A 21,852-nucleotide genomic window follows, 5' to 3' on the forward strand; every position below is an offset into this window, starting at 1 on the left:
TCTTACTCCATAAGAGAGAATTTAAAAGACAGGTACGAGTCGCCTGTGCTAAACTGACTGCATCATATCAGCTTTCCTGCAAGCAATTTATTTCACCATTTCAATCACCCTATTAATGCCTAAAAAATCTTCATCCAAGGATGTGCTACCTCCCAAACAATTTAAAATCATATCCTCTGATTTTTCAGGTACTAGTGAGAAATCTGCAGTTTGAGGATGGAAAAATGATCCCTGCATCTAAATACTACTCTGCTGATGAAACAACTGCCCTGGAATTTACGGAAGAGGAGAAAAAGATTGCAGAAGACATCAGAGTAATTCACTAACCTGCTTCAGTGGGATATTATTCAGACAAAAGCATTACATACTTATTTTTGGCAAGGCATATCTTTTGTTTAGGCATGCCAGTAATTTTTTAATAAAATGTACACAAAGTGTATGGGGGTGAAGGTTTAGTTATTGCTGTTAATTCAGGTGGGGATTCACTGGTGTATTTGTCTCACTTTACAAAGTTTTCTTTCAGATACAGGTAATACAAAAACAGTGAGTGCAGGTAATGGTAAATATCTACAAGTGATGAAGGTGGGGTGAGGAAAAACAGACTGACCTTCACCTCATAGAAGTGAGGTTTTCAACACTGGCAGACTCGGACAGTTCTTGGAGTCCTTTTTTCACTGTGGTGTTCATCACTAGGATGTGCCCAGAATGGGCCTGTTGGACAAGCTCCAGGGAGTCTCAGAACAGCCTTCTAAAAGCAGAAGGCAGCAGCTTTCTCACTGTACATGTGTGCACTTCTTCTGCCACAGCCACACACAAGGGGCTGGCTGCCGGAGGGACTGGGAACAGCTGGAGCAGAAAACTCTCATAGTCAGAGAGGAACTTTTCTGCACTCTCCTGAGATCTGTCCCTCTGTAGTGTCAGGGCTTAGCTGAAAGCTTCATTTATCAATAAAGTTTTGTGCCAGAGCAAATGAATCATAGATGTCTTCCCTTGTGCTGACTCTGCTGCAGGGTTATTAACTTTTAGCACAGTTCGGGAAGCTTAATGTATTAATATTTTAAGCTGCTGATTCAAGATTACCTTGAATCTGCTTGCCAGCAATCTAAATGCTGCCTGGAGCTATTGAATGAGAAAATTATGAAAAGAAGTATAAACTGATCTGTTGATGACACTGCCTGCTAACTGTGAAACTCTTTTATAATTAATTGAAATATTACATTACCAGTTATTGAACTGTTTATTTCTCCATCTCATGCATGCAGCTTAAACTGCTTCTCAGCCTTGGCCAGGTGCCTGAAATACCATCAATCCATTCATAAAGTGCCCCAGGCTGTCCTTGCCTATACTGATGACACATTCTGTAATGCAATAGGAACTTATTATTTGGAGGATAAAACATCTTTTAAAGATGGGCCTGAAAAGTTTTAGCATTACACCATTCAGGTTTCTTGCCTGGGTAAAATTACCATGCACAAAATACTATATTTTGATCATCTAATTATACTGGAAAATTTCTTGTCTGACATCATGCCTCTAGACTGTTTTAGACCATCTTAAAATAACTTCATGTTTTAGAAGCTTTTGAAATAATATATGTTGTAGGTAGAAATACTATAGAAAATACAGTTTGATAAATACTGTTTGCTATTAGATGATTATTCATTATTGCCTCTGTTATTGTTCTATATTATTAGGCTATTTGGAAGGGAATTTTAAGCAATGTTGCTGTGATTGAGGATTCCACAGACTTCTTCAAATCTGGAGCATCCTCTATGCATGTTGTCAGGTAGGAATATTAAAAATAAGAAAATTGTGAAGCCAAAGTTAATTAAAAAAGTTGTCATGGTGCATTTCAATCAGTGGTGTTAAAAAAACTAATCCCTCTATGTTTTCCAATACTCTTAATATTACCTTTCTTACCTTGGAAACATGTGCAGCTCTTCTCCCAAAGTTGTGAGATATTGCTGTAATCCTGCTCTTTCTACTGAAGGAAAATTCCCCTTAACTTCAGGGACATCATGCCCAGGGGAGCATGGTGATGCTCCAACCTGTCTGAGTGCAGCCTCAGGTATCTCCAGACCAGGGGACTGACTGGGAACCTGAGCAAACACCTCCCCAGAGGGAAAGAGAAGCCTTTCACAGAAAGAATTGAGCCCATGCTTAAAGATGCACTGAGTTTGTCATGGCTTGGGTCACCTCGTTTGCCTTCTTTTGCAGTACAGACCATAATATAAAATCAGCATTTTTAAACAAACTGATTATTGTGCTGGTTACCTACCAAGCTCAAAGTCCTCCATATTTTGGTTGGAGTAGTCCCAAATACTATTTTCCAATGGCATATTAATATCTTCTAGTAATTGGTTTTCAAAAGTTTTATTGAGAGTATTCCAGAAATGACATTTTCTTTTTCATAGCATCCACAATTAAACCAACAGATTTAGGAAAGGGCATAATTTCTGTGCCCTTGTCAGAGAAACACACACGCACGTATTCACATGCATACAAACTGAGGCCCAGTTTTGATCCCTTTTGCCCTTCTAATGATTCAGTTATCTGGAGAATTCTTTAATTTTTAGTTAAACTTACTCCTTCTTCAAAATCTTTAGAATGCTAGAAGAGATCAAGCAGAAACATTGTGGACTGCAGCTACAGAATGAAGATGTGTATATGGCGACTAAGTTTGCAGACTTTATTCAGATGGCTGTCAGAAAACTCAGAGGAGAAGACAAAGAAGAAGAGTTAGTCATTGATTATGTAAGGCCTTTAATTTTGCATTGTTGCTTAGTCTTTCCTGAATTTTAGGGGAGGCATTTAGACAATGCATTTTATAAGACTGCTTGATGCAGTAGGAAAGCAAACTTCTATATATTTGTATCTGGTTTCCATTCCATTTTACTTCTAACAGCCACATATATAGGCTAAAATGTGTCTGGATATTGGTTGCAGATATCAAATGCTTGTTAAACTACATGAAAATATTAATTATTATAATTGTAAAATAATTTAGTTTTTATTTCACCCAGGTTTCAAAAAATATGAACAACATGACTGTGAATATGCCATACCAATGTTTCATAAATGGGAAATTTATAGATGCTGATGATGGAAAAACATATGACACTATAAATCCAGCAGATGGATCAGTAAGTAATTTCTAAATATGATTGATACCAGTTTATTTCATTGGTATTGCCTATTAAAAATATTGCTAATTTTAAAATATAATAAATTAAACAAAGTCTAGAAGTTATTTCAAATTTCAATTTACTTTACGTTTTGCATACTCTACAATTTTTTTCCATTTGAGTCAGGCTGCAAAGCAAAAATAACCTACTTCTACTTCAATTATTACATCACTTTTCACACCCAGCTGAACATTTTACCTTGATTTCATTCTTGTTTAGCTTTGCAAACAGAAATTGCTGGAGTTTATTTGCTAAAGAAGCGTTCCTTTTAGGATATTTGGTATATTTCCAGTCAGTAATCAACTTCTTTCTTTTTTTGCTTTTTTAATAAATCTGATACCTTAGGGTAATTTTGACACTAAAGTGTCCCTTTAAATTCCCAGTGAGAAAAATAACTTTTCAATAGGAAAATACAGTGTTGCACTTTAGTCCTGAATTACCCAATATTGGTTGAGCAAATCATAACTGTGAATTATAAATAAGAGAAGTGATTCTGATGTCCATGTAGTTGCCATTTAATTCTGAAGTAAATGAAGTCTCCTGAAATCAATGACAAAAATTTCACTGTCATTAGAAGTCAGACTGATACTTTGATACTTTTCCTAAAACTCATTATGGAATGGAATGAAAGTCAAAACCATTCTGTGTTAGGATTTACAATGTGTGTTTTTAGAACACAATCATAATAAAATATTGCGTGTTTTTGTTGGTTTATGATAACAGAAGCTCCATTCCTTAGAAATGGAACACGTGGGAGTTGTTTTAGCATGTTGAGATATTTGATACCACACAAAAAGACTTCCAACTTTTGTTGGAAGTGTAAAACCAATACCACATTGGTTTTATATATGGAAAGAAAGGGTGAGATCCAGTGGGACAATATAGGATAAGCTGGGCAACCCCAGCGAAGGGAAGAAATTGTGAGGAGGACACCACTGATATCAGAAGGCTAATTAATTACTTTATTATACTATATTATTCTATACTATATTACATCTAAACTGAGTCTGCATCAGCACTCAACTCAGCTGAACAGAATCTTGTCACTGTCTGCTGGCTGACACTCTGGACACGCACTTGGCCCTGAAGGGCCAAGGAAACAAAACCCCCCCACTTTGGGGGAACAGTCTCCACATTGCATTCTGCTTCTGCACAAACACAGGTGCAGCAAATGAGATAAGAATTGTTTCTTCTTTCTCTGAGGTTCCTCACTGCAATTCCCAGAAAATATCCTTGGGAAGTTGTGCCTTGCTTTTTCTCTGTGAAGAGAAATGCGACCACAGGACAATGCACTTTACTTTGAAGAAAAAGAAAGATTAAGGAATCTGTCTGCCTGCAGTGTCCTCCAAATTCTGCCACCTCACTTGTGTCTAAACTTTTTGCAGCCTGGCTCACCCACGACAAGGGCCACAGATGAGGATATTTAGTATTTGCTTATACCCAGTCTAGAAGTTTGGAAGGAAGGAGTAACACTGTATTCCAGTGTTTCTTTTTGAGCTAACACAATGCTGCCTTTGCACAGGTAATAGCCAGTGTATCTTCTGCCTCAGTGGCTGATGTTGACAAGGCAGTGGCAGCAGCAAAGGAGGCTTTTGAAAATGGTGAATGGGGGAGGATGAATGCAAGGGAAAGAGGGCGACTCATGTACAGGTATGTACCAGACAGCTTGCATTTGTTTAATTTCCTCAAATCTTGTTTTGTTTCTCTGAAGAATTGTGGTATACATTTTCTGAAGGTGATGGATATTCATGATCCCACTGTCAGAGGATCCAGACTAGCCATCTTTTCACCTCCTGATTGATTTCATTGTACCAGCCTCAGCTCTTAGCCTGCCAACCTTTCTTGTGTCAGAGAACTTGTGGTCTCTCACTGCTGCCAACCTTTAATTATTATTTATGAATGGAAGCAAAGAATCTGAGCAAAATATATTTAAAATACTTGAGGTCTTCATTTAATCTATATGAGTTTCGTTGCAAAGATTGAGAATTCCCTTGTAAATCCCCATCCTTCCATAGAAGTGAGGCTAAGCTTTAAAAACCGTCTGCCTGAGGTAGGCAGAGATTTGACCTTGCTAAGCCTGCCTGCATGTGCACTCCATACCGTAAATACTTGTAAAATTCACTGCCTCTAATTTTGAAGTAGACTGTAACTGATGCTAGATTTTTCCAGGATCATATGCCAGTATCTGGCTAAAGACTCACTGTAGGAGATGTGTTATGGTCTGCAGAGAAAGAATTGTCCTGTGCAGGAATTTTCTAAGCTAATTCAAACATTTACATGAGATACTTTTATCTCTTTTTTTGTATCTGTCTCACCGTGTCTAGTTAATGCCTAGTCCTTATTTTTCACTGTGTTGCTACTGGTTCAGAAGATAAACAGAGGTTTTGTTGAATTAATGCCATTTAAATGGCAAGCTTTGATTCTTGGAGGGGTAGAGGTGACCTTAGAAAGATGGCGATGCTGACTAGATAGTGTGAGCATGACACAGGAGGCAGCTAATAAAACCCCAAGTATTATAGATTCTCCATATGCAGTATGATGCTTTTCCCAAGTACAGGGAGAACACTGTCTTGCAAACTTCAGATGACTAGAAGCATCAGAGCTTCCCTATAATGAAAACCTCTTTTGTGGACTATATGAAAAACTTTCAATGCTTTTTCAGGTCTAAACATAAAAATGAATGAGCAGACATGAGTAAAGAAGCTACTTTTTCAGGTTGCTTCTCCTGAAAAAATGCCACACGTTTTACAAGACATTGCAGGAATCCTAGCAAAAAAGAATGAAAGCAAAGCGAAATATTCTGCTCATCTTTTTAAGTGTGTGACCAGGCCATGGGAAAAGGCCTGCAGGACTCTTGCACAGTTAGTAGTCATCACAAGAGAAAATGGGCAAGTCAGAACTGAACATTAAATGATTATGTTTTTCACAAATGTGCACATATTCAAGGCATGCATAAACTTGTGTTTAATTTGTATTAGGAATGTAGAGTGCTTGAGAGATGAAGTTAACTTTGACCTAAAGAGAAAATTTTAAGGTGTGAAAACTCCTGCTCTGTTTTAGACTTGGAAGATTTGCAAGAATAGCTGTATTAAGTATAAGGAAAATACAGTTCCCTTACACTGTGCTGGTTATCCCTGGATTAAAAGCTTTGCTTAGGGAACTCATTCTTTAGGATAAAACACCAGAGTGTTTATGTTGCAAACCATTCCCAGTGGGTAAAAGCTCTCTCTGGACCAACTTAATGGAAATAAGGCCCCTTGTTCTCTGGCCTCTCTTCAAACTGGAGATTTTGAGTGCTGAACCAAAGAAAATGTGTGTGCCATTAAAGCTCCTAGCTCTGCTGCTTTGTCTTAAGGAATCATTAATAGAAAATATTAAGCACACTTCAAATGGAACCTTCTCCTTTGTCCCTCACATGCCCAAATCCATTATCTTATGCAACACTGCCAATGCCCTGACCTGTAGCTGGGTCTCCAAGATACACTTAAAACAGGTACTAAAGAGCATTTTCCCACAGCTATGCAAATGCTTTAAATGGCCAGAATTTACATAATAGAAAAATTTCACAAGTTTCACACCCAGTTTTGAATACTCTTTACAGGATCAAAAATGCACTTTTCTTAAGCTCTTAAAATCACATGGGAGCACTGATTATATATCTGTATCGGAATAATATTCCAATATTACCGGATAGCACGTGTCTGGGCTCGTCCAGCCCTCGCTGCTCGGCCAAAGGCAGCTGCTGTGGTTTTTCACCACAGAGATCCCTCTGGCTAGCTAGGAGTTGCAGCTAGACACTGAGAACAACTCCAAGCTGGTAGGAACTCAGCTTTACCTCGGGTGACAGTCCTTAGGCCAGGTGAAGAACGAAAGGAGTGGATTCTACCGCAGGTTTTAATCCAGAGCTTTATTCCAGGGTCTCTGAATCTTGGTAACAGCCACAGTAGAATCCTGGCCGCATGGTCCCCAGGTCCTTTTAAGCTCAGGGGGAGGGGGAGGGGAGAGGATAGGTGAGCTACCAACCAGGTGGGAGAGGGCGAGTCTCAAGGGACAATGACACTTAGACAGGCCAATGGCCCTGGGCAGAGAGGCATCTTTTGAACTTCTGCCAATCACACGATGCCCTTGCTGGAATGTTAAGCTTGATGGACATCACTTAGGAAGAGAAAGGGGGAGGGGAACAGAGAAGCTATTTCTACCTGGGAAAGGACTGGGAAGTCTAAAACAGGAGATTGCAACACACTACAACATATCTGAGTACCAAATCACAGAGGAAAGCTGAGGAAAAACATGAATGCATGTGAGACAATGTGTAGGACTGAATGCGATAATTTATTGATGCAAACAGACCTGAGCAGGGGATCAGTAAACTAACAGTAGTGCTTCATAAATCAATCTGTGCAGATGTATTTTTGAGACACTGATAGTTATTATCAATTTAGTAATACTTACTGTGGTCTTACTTACACCTTAAGTGAGTTTGCACATTTCATGTCTTCATTCAGTCTCTACTACAGCCAGTGTGAAGACATTTGCAGAGTAATGGGCAATTGTTCAATCCTTTGCTGATATTAAGGAGCAGTGCCTCCACCTCCAAATTTAGTGGGAATGCTATTTTGATTACGCTTCTTTGCCACACCTAATGTAATTTTAGATGTCATTTCCTTTAATGTGGATTTTTAACATTTTTATTAAAGACTTGCAGACCTGATGGAAGAACATCAAGAGGAGTTAGCAACAATAGAGTCTATTGACTCGGGAGCTGTCTACACTTTAGCTCTGAAGACTCATATCGGAATGTCTGTGCAAACATTCAGATACTTTGCTGGATGGTGTGACAAAATTCAGGCAAGTGAATATGTAAAGGAAATGATCAATGGCAGTGCTTCTTTTTTGTTGTTATTCTTCTGAAACAGTGCCAAAAAGTAGTAAAAGAAAAAGTTACTGAGGAATCAAAAACTAAAGCAAAATTAGAATTTTACCTAGAATGGGTCTCCCTGCCAATACAAAAGGAAAGTCCACCTCCACCTGGAGAATATGGATTTAGAATGTGGTCTAAATAGTGAAGAAATCAGCTGAGGTGTCAGAGTGGATATGCTTGCTTGGTCAGCTCTTGGTTATTTATGAGACAGAATGTCACTGTGCTCATTAAGCAGGTAAGCGCAGAGACTTGTGTTTTGCTGCAGTCTGACCAAGGCTGGTGAGTTTGTGACAGCAGAATGTGTGGCACACATTCAAGAGAATTTCTTCCAGTATCTTTAAGACCAATCAAGAATATCATCCAGCTTTCTTTTTTGTTCATCAGACCCTTGATTTATGTTCTCCCATACTTTTTTTAAATCTGTGCTGTTATTTCACCCAGCTGACAATCAGGACTTGATTACAATATCCACAGTAGGAAATCATACAATAGAAGGATCTGTGCCCCTTTCCCTTATGCAAAAATGCTTGTGGTTTTGAAGCCTACTCTGTAGCTTTCTGAAACATACTTGCATGGCAAATATATTTGTAATAAAAATTAGAAATTGATATGAAGACTTGTCCCTCCTCTGTCTCTTAGGGTGCTACAATTCCAATTAACCAGGCCCGGCCGAACCATAATCTAACATTCACTAAGAAAGAGCCAATCGGGTGAGTATCACCTTTTTTTCTTAGTGACAGATTTGACATGCAGAAAAGCCCTTGAAAAACTGCCTTTAAATATGTAATCTTTCCCTGTTTTTCCGTATCTTAAGTGTCTGTGCGATTATTATCCCCTGGAATTACCCACTGATGATGCTCGCATGGAAGAGCGCAGCATGCTTGGCTGCAGGCAATACCCTTGTACTCAAACCAGCTCAGGTAAGAGCAAAAAGAAACATACAGATGGCCCAGATGCCCCTGTTCAGGGAGAATGATTTAGGCAATATAGCAGATTTCACCCATAGGTTGATCTGTCATATGTTGACTATGTCATATATTTGAAAGTGCATTTGTAATAATACAAACTGCCATGGTGATGAAAAGTATCGATTCACTCCAATTCTGCTCCAGTGCTAATCTCATTTTCTAGAATGAAATTATTTTCCATAAGAAGCCATCACTTCTAATAGGCCAATACTGTAAGAAGGTGAATATTGTGTCAAAACTAAGATGTATTGAATGTAAAAGGTATCATCATGCATTTGATTAAAACAGGAGACCTAATCTAAATGTTTCTACTTAGGTCACACCTCTGACTTCCTTGAAGTTTGCAGAACTCTCAGCTAAAGCAGGATTTCCTAAGGGTGTTATAAATATTCTGCCTGGTTCAGGTAAAACTTGAACTCATCATTTTTCTGGGAGAGGTCATGCTAAAACTGGTGAAGTTCTTCACCTTTTTGAAGATCTATTACATAGGTCTGTTCACAGGTACTAGGCTTGCATCTTTTCATGCAGTGATTTCACATGTTTCCAGAAGAGAATTGGAAAAATCTGGCTTTAGTTAGTGGTAAGAGCTGTCAGCCTACACCCTTTACAAGTTCACACAATTGACACAAACACTCTGGAAAAGAACATATTACAGAAAAACATGTTCACTTAATTGTGAAGCTTATTCATAGTCACAGGAACAAATAGGGATGTGATACTATATTTGATTTATGATGTAGGTTCCTTCTGTGTTACAGTGCTGCTGCTGGAATAGTAAAAATTGTCCATGTACCATCCAGTTACACTGCTTTCCTCACTCTGATAGGTGGCTTAGTGGGACAGCACCTCTCTGAACATCCAGATGTTCGCAAAGTTGGATTCACTGGTTCAACACCAACTGGTAAACAGATCATGAAGAGGTACTCTCAGCAAAAGAATCATAAATAAACCCTGCTTAGTCTGGTTCTGAAGTACCTTACTAGAGACATTGTGCATGTAGCAGTGATGAAAAAGCATAACTATGTATGGTTGTTTACCCCTATGTAGAATTCTATGAAGTCACTACTGGACAGTAAAAGTTTATACATTTTCACTAGTTATGATTCAAAGGAAATAATGGAAAAAGATATTAAAAATTGGGTTTATATGACTATTTTGGATTTATATGACTATTTTTATTTTTTACAGTGCAGCTGCTAACCTGAAGAAAGTTTCTCTGGAACTTGGTGGCAAATCACCATTGATCATATTCAGTGACTGTGAACTTGACAGAGCCGTAAAAATGGTAATGTTACTTTGAAGTAAAATTTATTTAAAGCCTTTGTGGTACATCCTCACAGTACTGCAATATTCTTCTTGACTTGCCAAAAAAAACCCCAAAAAACGGGATCCTTTACATGAAAAACCTTGAGATCTGTTAGAAAACGTACTCATATTTCTTTATACCAGCACAATTTAACTGTTCATGCTGCCCCAAAAAGGCAGTACTACAAGAAGCATACATTAGAAATTACAACAAAACAAAGAATTGAGCTCCCTATTGCCATATGGTTTTTAGTTCATCAATCAATCAATCAATCAATCAATCAATCATTCATCAATTATCAATCATAATAATTCACCTTCCCTACCAGCCATATTGTGTTCAAAGTTCATAAATAAGATATTGCAGTGGTGATATCCTTTAACATAAAGCATTAAACTTCTGGGGTCACAAACACTGCATACAACCTAAGGGACCAGAATGGAGACTGAACAAAATGCATATAAATATTTATGGTTTTTTCCTGATCAGGGTATGGGAGCAGTGTATTTCAACAAAGGAGAAAACTGCATTGCAGCTGGCAGGCTGTTTGTGGAAGAATCAATTCATGATGAGTTTGTTAGAAAAGTGGTAAGATATTTAAGGACTAAAGTTTAAGCGTATGTTTTACTGCAGTAGAAGGATCCACTAGTTTTATAGACACTTATGTTTCTTATTTTCAATTGCCTATTTTCTCATTATTGCTTATGATAGACAGTGCTGCTTCTCAGGAACCTCTTACATGGTTAAAAGGAAGCATTGAAGGGAGATATTTGTACCAGTAATTGACAGATAAGTGGCAGTAAAATAGATATTGTACCTTCAGTGTTAGTTCATATTTGACTAGGAAAATAAGTTTATAAATAATTACTGAACTCAGATCAATGTGATTGAAGAAGGTTTCTGTAAAGTCAAAAAAAAGGAATATTGGAAGCACAGCTAGAATAATACAAAGGTCGCTATTAAAAATGCAATAGTTGCCATGCTCTGCCACTGGATAATTCATTTATTTTGCTTTAGAACAGGAAATCTCTGTCTTAAGTCATTTGCCACTGGTAAAAGTTAACATTTTACATGCCTATCTTAATAGCAGAAGAAAATACACACATGAACAAAGCATCAAAAATATTCAAAAGTAATTAGAGATTATGAAACAAAAGACAAAGCCTAATTTTAAAAAGGGAGAAGCATTATATCTAAGAATCCAGTATTTTCTTGGATTCAATCTTCATAGCACCAAAAAATACAGCATTCCAAATTTCTGATCAGTTTAACAATATTGCTGTGTTATGTAACTTCATTTTAATTGGGTAACCCATAGGTTGAAGAAATAAAAAAGATGAAAATTGGTGACCCACTTGACAGATCTACAGATCACGGTCCGCAAAATCACAAGGCACATTTGGAAAAGCTGCTGCAATACTGTGAAACTGGAGTAAAAGAAGGAGCCACTCTAGTGTATGGAGGAAGACAAGTACATAGACCAGGTAAAAGGCTTTCCAGAGGTATTTATAACTTTTACAATTTATGCAAGAGCTGTTACGATTGTCTCAGCTGTATTTTGTGGAGTTGCAGTATTGTGGGAACAATACCAGGTAAGCCCACTGAGCTTTCAAATCTCATATTATGAGAAGTTGTTCAAATTAAGTATGAGATCTTTATTTAGATCTTACAATCTGTCTTCATGTTGGGTAGCAAGAAAAACAGTGGCCTCTGTGACTTGCTGTAACCTTGTCTTCCTGCTGTCAGAGTACAGGGTCTTCCTTCCCCCAAGGAGTCAGCTGGGCTGTGGCATGCAGACCTCCCAGACTGGCAGGGAACAGTACATGTTTTCACTGATGTACAGGCTGTTCTTTTACCTTTTTGTCTGCCATTTCTCTTGAAGTGCATACATTTCCATTCATACTTCATTCATATCTATTTTCTGTTTCAAGTTGCAAATTATTTGTGACCTCAAAGCATGGGACAGAAATGGCCTGGACAACCGCAAACTATTAAGCACTTTTACCATGCTCAAAATGCTGCTCTATCCCCTCTTTAGGTTTCTTCATGGAACCCACTGTATTTACAGATGTTGAAGACCATATGTATATCGCCCAGGAAGAATCCTTTGGTCCTGTGATGGTCATCTCTAAATTTAAAAATGGGTATGTTCTCATCTGGTTACTGTACCATTTTCACCCAAAGTGAAGAAGTAACAGCATACACAGTATTTTGGTAAATCTTGTGAGACCAATCTGAATACCTAGTATTTAGTGAAACATTTTAGTGAAGTTTGTGTGGTAACTGCAACAGATTGATCAAATTACAAAATGTGTATTTTTCCCAGTGGAATTACTTATTTTTCCTGTTATAGAAGACTGCAGTGTTGTGTATTATGTAACACTGGCACATTACTGTTGCAAATGAAAATTCCTCTATATATTTTGTAAACTGTCATTTCTAATATCTTTCATTCTGGATCATAAGAATTATTTAGCATACAGATGAGATTAAAACCCTACATAGAAACTTCACATAAATATTTCCATCAGGTTTCATCTTCTGCAGTTTGATAATAAAGAACCAGCCATGTTGATAACCCTTCACATCCATAAATTCTGTAGTCTTAAGGAACTGCATTGAATTTTTTAAACTACTATTGATTTTTGAAGCTGTATGGAGATGAGATGCAGACAGAAAATAGTTCTCTGGAAATAGTCTGAAAAGTTGTGTCTTGGATAGCAGTTTAAATTCCAGCTTTTATTCTGCATTAACTTGTAAAGCTGGACAAAATTTTAGCAAACTGATCCATCGTCTGCTTTACAGGCATTTTTGTATTGCTCTAATTCCCAAGTTCTGCAGTAGCAACATTTCCCGTGGCATTTCTCAGTGTAGATACTAACCTTTGAAAAGTGAAGTTACGAGCTTCATGAGCTTGAAGCAAAGGTGTGAATTGCCATGGATCTGTCAGATAGACACACAGATTTGCCCTTAATAAGTCATCTTTAAAAAAGCTCACTGGAGAAGAAAGGCCATGGGAAAAGTTGCTTCAATGACACTGAAGGTGTCATTGCTAACACTTGTTTATTTTACCTAGTTGCAATTAAGTAATTTCTTTCCCCCATAGGGATGTTGATGGAGTATTGCAACGGGCAAATGCCACAGAATATGGCTTAGCTTCAGGAGTTTTCACAAAAGACATAAATAAAGCACTCTACATCAGTGAAAAGCTAGAAGCTGGGACAGTTTTTATTAACACTTACAACAAAACTGATGTGGCAGCGCCATTTGGTGGATTTAAGCTGTCTGGCTTTGGGAAAGATTTAGGTAAGTTTTCACCTTCCTTCATTTATTGTCTCAGAGTCCTAATCAATGAAAGAATTACAATCCTTAACCCAATTCCTCTCCCTCCCTAAATATTCCCACTTCAATACCTCCCATTCAGCATTTCCTGCACATTTGCTAAATAACACAGAATATTCCTCTCCAACTGCTTTGAGAGACAAATAAATTACAGCTTTTAGACCACTGTACAGGCTACAAAAGGCTGTCAAGTAACAATGGTATTGGCCAAAATATTCTTTCCCTCAGAGAATGCTAATTTAGGTTTCTCCTCTAAGAGCATGGGAAACTTTCTTATACCTTAAAATGTCACCAAAATTTTTCAACAGACACAGAAAAAGATGCATTAAAAATATTCTCTTTTCAAAACAACTTTTTAGAAAAGTGAAGTCCACTCTGTCAAAGAAGCTTTGCAAGTCTGGACAGATCAAGCTTCATGGCAGAGAAAAAAGGAAAGTCAAATTTCATTCACCCAACAGATTTTTGCTTTCAGAATCTCTAAAGACATTTCCTAAAACCAAAATGAGTGATGATGTCAGGGAAAAAAAGATTTCTGATTTTCACACAGCTTCTCTACCTCTGACCTTTAGTAGAGGAGAAGCAAAGTTCATAACTACATCTATGAGCCCCTAGTGGCCATCTAAAGACTGCTACTGCTTGGGGCGCTGCTTATTAAATCCAGTTCCTTTTTCTTCCGCATCTGTTGGGTCTGGCCCCTTGTCAAACCAGGTCTGTAAATCACAGTGGGAAGGTAATTAGTTTTCATTGTTCCTCAAGGACTCAAATATTGGCTACAGTGTTTCAAATTTTTTCTTAAGAATAGTTATGGTCTGACAAAATTCATTTAGCAGCTGTTCTAACAGGTGAATATTGTGCTTGCACAGGTGAAGAAGCTCTTCATGAATATCTCAGAACCAAAGCCATCACTGTAGAATATTAAAGTAACAGCTTCACTTGGGAAGCAGACTTTCAGCAGAGTTTGAATCTTAATTACCACACGACGCGCTCGATACCACACCTCGGACATGCTGTCTGCAGTGCTACAACCAAAACAACAAAGTAAAATACTCATTTCATGGATAAGGTTCTATAAATTAGGTCCAGATTTTAATCTGACAGACAATGGCATTTGGAAATCACCCTGAAGTTATTTAAATTATGTAGCAGCAACAGTTGGTAGCACAATTTCCCCTGTCCAGCCCCCACCAAAACCCCCCCAAGAATATGGTTCAGTTTCTGTTTTTTAAATAGAACTGAAGAATAATTTCTCACACACCTACTTCATATTTCTGTGACATGTTTACATGGTCATTTTAAATCCTTAGTCATTAGGCTTCCAAAGTTGAACTAGAATATACTGATTATGCCATTTTTGCTATAAACCAGTTCAGGTTTTATGGTAGCAATTAAGCCCTCTGCTCTGATGACTTTTCAGCAGTACAGAAAACCTTTGTGCCATAAGAAGTAAATCAATGCAAGGAAGTGCACTTACTATGATCTTTGTATAGTACATACAGAGTTCAATATTGGTGTTAAACTATGCATATCAAGCTAAAGCTACTGAAAATATTTTCTACCTTTTTGCTGATAGAGAATGTGTGATCTGCCTACAGTTTGAAAGGTGGTTATATTAATGGATTAAAATCACATTTTGTGTCTGTGCAACATGGACTGCAATCACTGTTTTCATACTGTATGATTATTACTTTGTATTTCACACTTCTGGGTTCTTTTTAATCTCTGGGAAAATGCCTTGTTAAATGACCAAGGTCAGATGTTGGCTTTCAAACTTTTTTCAGTTTGGAAGAAATTTTCTATAGATCAAGACCTTATTTAACTAAGCCTGTTAAGACTCCTTGCTCTTAGAATGCAAAAACACCCAAAGCTTCATTTATCTGTGGGCTGCTATTAAAGGTAGCAGACTGATTCTTTGATCCCCATCCTTCCCCTTCACTAAAATATTCCATGGTTTAATCAATAAATCATGTCTCCATCTTACATTAAGCCACATTGTTAAAGAAAAACTAGAATCCCTGCTATTTCTTACCACAAATACTACAGAAACAGGTATTAAAAATAGAACTTTAAGTACAGGATTCAAAATAAATGCTATAAATAACTGCAGGTTTCAAGTAATGACATTAAGTTTAATATTTGAGCAAATACAATATAGAAAATTTTACTTTAATGGTGTAGAAAATACGAAGTTCCTTTAAGAAACAATGACATCCAGGAGCATGACAGATACTTCTGAAATCCAGACTGATCTATGAAGTAAATGTAATTGTATTTGATCAATCTGAGGTAAATATAAATGGGACACATTTTCACTGATTCGGGTTTCACAATTGTGTCAAGCCAACTTAAGTACGGACCAGCTGAAAATTCATCTTTTCATCCTTCTGTCACTGAGTTAACAAAATGAAGATTGGAGACGTGGCAGGGAAATTGGGGGATGAGAAATGTAGCTTAAAGCCACCTTAACACCCCAAAGGCAGCCTTGATCCTTTGAGTATGGAGGGTGTTTGCACCACAGCCTCAAAGGTTTCCCAGAGGAGCCGGTAAGCTCCCTGTGCTGGGTGGAGCTCAGTGCAGGCATCCAGGGTAAGTACTCAGTAACCCTTTGCTGAACTCTCTGCTTGTGGCTGTCCTTACCCAGGCTGGCTCAGCTGGAAATGAGCTCAGCCACGGCTCCAGTGCTGAGCAGTCACTGCCATTAATGCAATGTAGACATACCTCTAGGGTACTTAAACATCATGTTTAATGGTAAAGAGAGTGTACGTAACACTTCACAGTACATGGAAAGCTTTTTTCGTCGTTAATTCTTTCTTGCCCTTGAAGCAAAAACTTCTATCTTCCTATAAAAAAAGGTCTTTCTTCAACAAAGCGACAGAACAAGAATTTTCAACTTTCAAGTGCCCCTTTACTCTAGCTGCTTTCTTGGTGTAATCTACTATGAAGTGCATTTCCCTGTTATTTGATGAATAAAATTGCACTTAATTCTTCAGAAACCCAGCCTTCCCCAGCCATGAGTGGATCCTGAATTCTCCAGCATGTAAACTATAGCATTTCACGGGATCCTGAGAGATGCTGCACTGGGAAACAAAGTGGTTTTAAGGGACAACTCTTCGAAGTGCGAAAACATGATTCGGTTGGTTTGGGGTTTTTTAAAGTAAAATAAAATGGATTTACTCATTTGCTTTGCTGTCCAAAATTTCTATTTTGCCCTTTTCTCCCTTTTGTTTAGGAAACTTAATGTTGTCTACTGTCACTTCATCAATTACAGAGTCATCTTCATCAGATTCTGAGTCATCTTCTGAAGTCAGCAACTCTTCATCTGTATCAGAATCACTCAATTCAACTACAGCCACATTCTGAAAAAAAAAAAAAAAGATCTTGGTTTACACATTATATATACTACATACATATATATATACACACACACACACACGCACACTGCAGCACTTCTATCACTGAAGTAAAACAAGGTGAACATGCTAAACAGCCTGCTACCATAAGAAAATCACAACCACAATAAGAAAGACTTTTGGGTTTTCCTAGAGATTCATGAAGAGATTCATAAATATGACTGGCCTATAGGAAATCTAAGGCCATATTTATATCACTATCAAAGAAAGAACTGAGTCAATAGCTGAAATCAGATTGTCTAAATCAGGTATTTAAACTGACAAGCAGCAGGTATCAAAACTACTTTTCAGTAAAAAATTCAAATTAAAACATTTAGTGTGTAAGGGGTCATAACAAAATTACAAACACATGTAGAGAGATATATATATATTATTTATATCTTACAATGTAGTAGTACTCAGGGCACTACAACTACCTGAAAATGACAAGCAGTTTAAACCACCAGAATATTTTTTGACGAGATCTCATATATCTATATACAGAGCCATAATTTTTGAGGTCTGCTTAGCCAGAAGGCATTTGGCTGGGTCATGCACACATACCACCTTCAAAATTAAGTTTTCTTATAAAAGCATGTGGCTGCTTTTAGTTAAAACAGAAATAAAATATTTATGTGACTGTAAATAAATAGACAAATAGCAGCAACAAAGGATTACAACAACACTAACAAATTTTCTAAACCCAAGATGTAGTTGTTCTTAAAAATACCAACAGAGCAGAGCTGAAAGCCAGTTATTACTCTTACACTAAAGCCTTCTGTTATGCCTTACTAGGCCTTATATTGTCCAGTTTCTAAACATAATCACCTAAATGACATTTAAAATACAATTTGTGACTTTTGATTCGGAGTTGTAGATTCAAAAGCATGTCTTACTCCAGTCTTAAACTCTTTTATATCTTTATATGTGATTAAATTCCACAAGTGTGATGGTAAAGCTTCACAGGAATTGGTAACGACTTCACTTTATCTATCATATTACTCATTCTAAGATCAGAGTTATTTCAATCCCACCTAGACTGATGTTAAAATAAAAAAATATATTTACCATTTCTATAACTTTTTCTGTTTCACTGTCTAGATGTTCAATATCAAACTGATGAGCAGGTGCTGTTACCATTTTTCTTTTCAGTTCATCATTTGCCTGGGCCATCTGTGGTAAAAAGCTCTGTACTCGGTCCAAAACTGAAAAGAAACAATTATCTCATATATATATATATATAAAAAAAGTGAAAGAGATGCTTGTTAGTGTTCACATTTATACCTCAGATATGAGTCTTTAAAGCAGATTCCATTTCAACTGTAATTTCCACCTGTCTACAATAATTAAGTATAGACTGAAGATCTCAAAGAAGATGGAAAAATTAGCTGTAGCAGATGCTATGATAGACTAATGAAAAGTCAACATAATTAACAAAAGAAACTCTGAAATTAAGATGGTGGAAGAGAGATGGAAGCTCCAGGTTGAAGTATAAAGCACTTATCCTCTACAGCTCCAGTGGGACTTCACACGAATTTTAATGTAATGAATAGAATTAGGAGAATCACACTCATAACCCTTCTGTGGAGGAAGACAATATTTTCACCTCCAGAATTTCTTTAAATAAACTGCTCCACACATGCAGATGAGCCAAACACTAGTTTTGTTTCTTAAAGAAGAGGTACTACTTCAGGTGAGCTCCACAAAGATCTAACAGGTATAATCTATCTTTGAAACACTGTCATCTTTGTAGAGACTTTTATCCAACAATGAATTTGATGTAACAATCTTTTTAAATTTCAGCTCAATCACAAAACATTAAGTAATTTGACAGGAGTCCTTTTTAAATTAAATGCTTTAATACAACAAATATATCGTACTGAGAAATTACTTCTAAAAAAGAGGTAAGAAGCCCAAGCAACAGCTCCATACTGGGAAAGAACAATCTGTCCCTAAAACTTAGAGCTGTAATCCCTAGCATTGCAAAATCTAATTTTGCAGCAGCAGTAAGCGACTCCCCAGTGGGACATGGAACCGTAATGGGAGGAGGACCTACCACCTCTAAAAAGCTTCTCCCTTTTCAAGGCAAGCCCCGAAGCAAAAGTTGTGTCACAAATGTTACCTACTACTTGACACAGTACCAGGGACAAACTCCTCCGTGCTTACCATTGCTCCTTGGCACCTTAACCGTCTGTAAAGTTGTGGCCTTCTTGCTGCTACATTTTGAATTAATCAGCAAAATGTCATCCAGCCCTGCAAACAAACGAGTATTGAAGTGCTTAAGCTGACAAGTTCTTCATTATTGCCATCTGCTTTTGCTGCTCTTGGAAGAAATACTGGGCTACACGGGCCAGGGGTCTCAGCCTGCAGGTCACCTTTCACACACGCTGAGTTTAAGCTAAAGTTCCTTAAGATGTTTTTGAGACAAATTTTGATTAAGCTAGAAAAACAAGCTCTAATTCCCCTCTGCAAGGCACGGTGAGGAGGGAGCTGAGGCGTGCCAGTCGCACTGATTTAAATCCCGGTGCCAATGTGGGCAGCAACCCAAATGGATGCCGGGGAATTCGGCGTTAACTATCCTTATTATCCTCATGACCACCAACGGAGCCATCCGCCCGGTATCATTAATTAAAGCGCAGCGTTTTCTCTTTTTAACTTTTTTCTTTGTTCTCATAAAAACATCGTTACGACTTCCCATAGCTTAACGTGGATTTCCCCGCTTATTTACTCCGCGTTACCCCTCCCCGCGAGGGCAGCTCTTCAACACACGCGGGATGCAATCACCAGTGGGTCACCGGCGGCCCGACGACCCCTCCCTCGAGCTATGTGGCCGAGCCGAGCCCCCCCGGCTGCAGGCGGCTGCCGGACTCACCTGGCCGGGGCCGCACGTCCAGCAGCTCCCGGGCCGCCGCCGGCCCCGCCGCGCCGCCGGGCCGCGCCATGCGGCCGCCCACACGGAAGTGGCGCGGCCCGCGCGCTCGGCGGCGGCTCGCCCCCTGCCGGGCGGGAGGAACCGCAGCGCGGCCGGCCCTGCGCCACAGCGGGGACCGGCACCGCGGGGCCCTCACCGTGACACGGAGTCAGCCTCCTGAAACACAGCCAGGGCAAAGGCACGGGCGGCATCGGTGTCCTGGCGTGCGTTTGGAAGGGGATTGCCAGCAGGTCGAGGCTGGGGTCCTGCTCCTCTGCTTTGCCCTGGTGAGGCGCATCTGGAGGGCTGTGCTCAGTCGTGCGCTCCTCAGGACAAGAGGGATATGGAGCTCCTGGAGAGGATCCGGCGGAGGCAACAACGGTGATTAAGGAAGTGAAGATCCTCTTTAAGAGGAAGGGCTGAGGCAACTGGTGGCCTGTGTAGCTTTGAGAAGAGATGACTGAGAGGAGATTTCATCAGTGGCAAGAGTGACAAGAGGATGGAGCTGGGCTCTTCTTGGTGGTACCAAGCAACAGGACAAGAGGCAAGAGGCAGAAACTGATGCACAGAAAGTTCCACCTGAACATGAGAAGGACCTTCTTTACTGTGCAGGTGACCACACACTAGAACAGTTGCCCAGACACATTGTGGAGTCTCCCATACTGCAGATATTCAAGAACTGTTTGGACACAATTCTGTGCAAATCCTGCTTAAGCAGGGAGGTTGGACCAGATGATCCACTATCGTCCCTTCCAACCTGATTGATTCTGTGATTTGGGACAAAAAGTCCATCCCGTCACCATGAAGAGCCTGTGGAACCAATCTGCCAGCAGGTAACATCACCTGAACACCTGCCAGTAGCTGCTTGTCTCTCAAAACTCTCCCATTTTCATTTTCAGAATTTGATAATGAACCTAAAATTAAATATCAGAGTCTTAGGGAGTTTTAATCATCCTTAGGAAAAGAATCTTACACAACCACCAAGTTCAGCTGACACTGATACTAACAGCCTGTTATTCAGGATTTCTTCTGCAATCTCTGTCCTTATCTATCCTTATCTGTTCTGCAGTTTCTGTCCTTTCACATCTAGACAATGTGAAAACTGCAAAAAGAAAACTGAATGGCTCATAAGAAGCAAGATAGGAAGTCCAAGATGAAAATGAGAATAAATAGTAATCAGGTAAGTGGTGTTTATAGGCCCTCATTGCAAAGGACAGAGGAAAATGACAAAGGAAAAAACCCAACCGCACAACCACCCAGATCCCAATATCTTGGAATTAACATGAAGAAGAAGTAAACCTCTGCAAGGTCTCAAGCAAGAGACCACCCTGCTCTTTTCCTGACAGACTGTTCCAAACAAGTGTCCTCTGCCACTTCCCCAGCCCACCCAAAGTGCCAGGTGCATTCCACTGAATTTGACACCTGCACCTTTTCTCCTCAGCTGCACTCCAGAATTTCCATTTCCCAGAGAAATCCCATTGCTAGCTTTAATGACTGAAAAATCTTGAGGGCCGAGGTTTTTGCCTTGGGCCTCAAAAGTGAGTCTTTCTGAATTTGTCCACAACCCAAAATAATAGTGTGTGAACCTCAAACAATATATTTCATCCATGGGTGTGATGTGATTTCCATGGAGGGCAGGGCATAATGCTGTCAAGGAACCTGTAGTAGCGAGTGATGAAGTGATTGCCGAAGATAACCAGACAGGCAATTAGAAAAGCCAGAAACAGCACCCTCAGGTGCTATTGCCAAACCTCAGGTTTAGTCTCGCCTGTTGGCAACAACGGCATATGTGATCTTAATCTGATAAGAAGGGTAACCTAGCTAAATATCCAA

General features: G+C 38.9%; 2 protein-coding genes across 2 annotated transcripts in view; one reads left to right on the forward strand and one right to left on the reverse strand.

Moving 5' to 3' along the window:
• The window catches only part of ALDH1L2 (aldehyde dehydrogenase 1 family member L2), a gene marked incomplete at its 5' end in the record, with an annotated part of 29,366 nt that extends 14,573 nt beyond the window's left edge, over positions 1 to 14,793 (forward strand). The window contains 16 exon segments of the mRNA XM_084206242.1: positions 189 to 314; positions 1,695 to 1,786; positions 2,607 to 2,754; positions 3,024 to 3,143; positions 4,708 to 4,835; positions 7,883 to 8,033; positions 8,746 to 8,816; positions 8,921 to 9,026; positions 9,391 to 9,478; positions 9,901 to 9,994; positions 10,263 to 10,359; positions 10,870 to 10,968; positions 11,699 to 11,864; positions 12,419 to 12,524; positions 13,487 to 13,686; positions 14,586 to 14,793. Of these exon segments, the coding sequence (XP_084062368.1) occupies positions 189 to 314; positions 1,695 to 1,786; positions 2,607 to 2,754; positions 3,024 to 3,143; positions 4,708 to 4,835; positions 7,883 to 8,033; positions 8,746 to 8,816; positions 8,921 to 9,026; positions 9,391 to 9,478; positions 9,901 to 9,994; positions 10,263 to 10,359; positions 10,870 to 10,968; positions 11,699 to 11,864; positions 12,419 to 12,524; positions 13,487 to 13,686; positions 14,586 to 14,641 (1,848 nt within the window). The 3' untranslated portion in view covers positions 14,642 to 14,793.
• A 1,043-nt stretch (positions 14,794 to 15,836) lies between these two features.
• NOPCHAP1 (NOP protein chaperone 1) lies at positions 15,837 to 20,055 on the reverse strand. The gene is made up of 4 exons (XM_084206259.1): positions 19,981 to 20,055; positions 19,275 to 19,361; positions 18,177 to 18,313; positions 15,837 to 17,075 (listed from the first exon to the last, which is right to left on the reverse strand). The coding sequence occupies exons 1-4, from the start codon at positions 20,048 to 20,050 to the stop codon at positions 16,890 to 16,892; spliced, it is 480 nt and encodes a 159-aa protein (XP_084062385.1). The 5' UTR covers positions 20,051 to 20,055; the 3' UTR covers positions 15,837 to 16,889.
• Between the last annotated feature and the right edge of the window lie 1,797 nt (positions 20,056 to 21,852).

This window comes from Fringilla coelebs (assembly GCF_963513975.1).
Source record: "Fringilla coelebs genome assembly, chromosome: 5".
NCBI classification, from domain to species: Eukaryota; Metazoa; Chordata; class Aves; order Passeriformes; family Fringillidae; genus Fringilla; species Fringilla coelebs.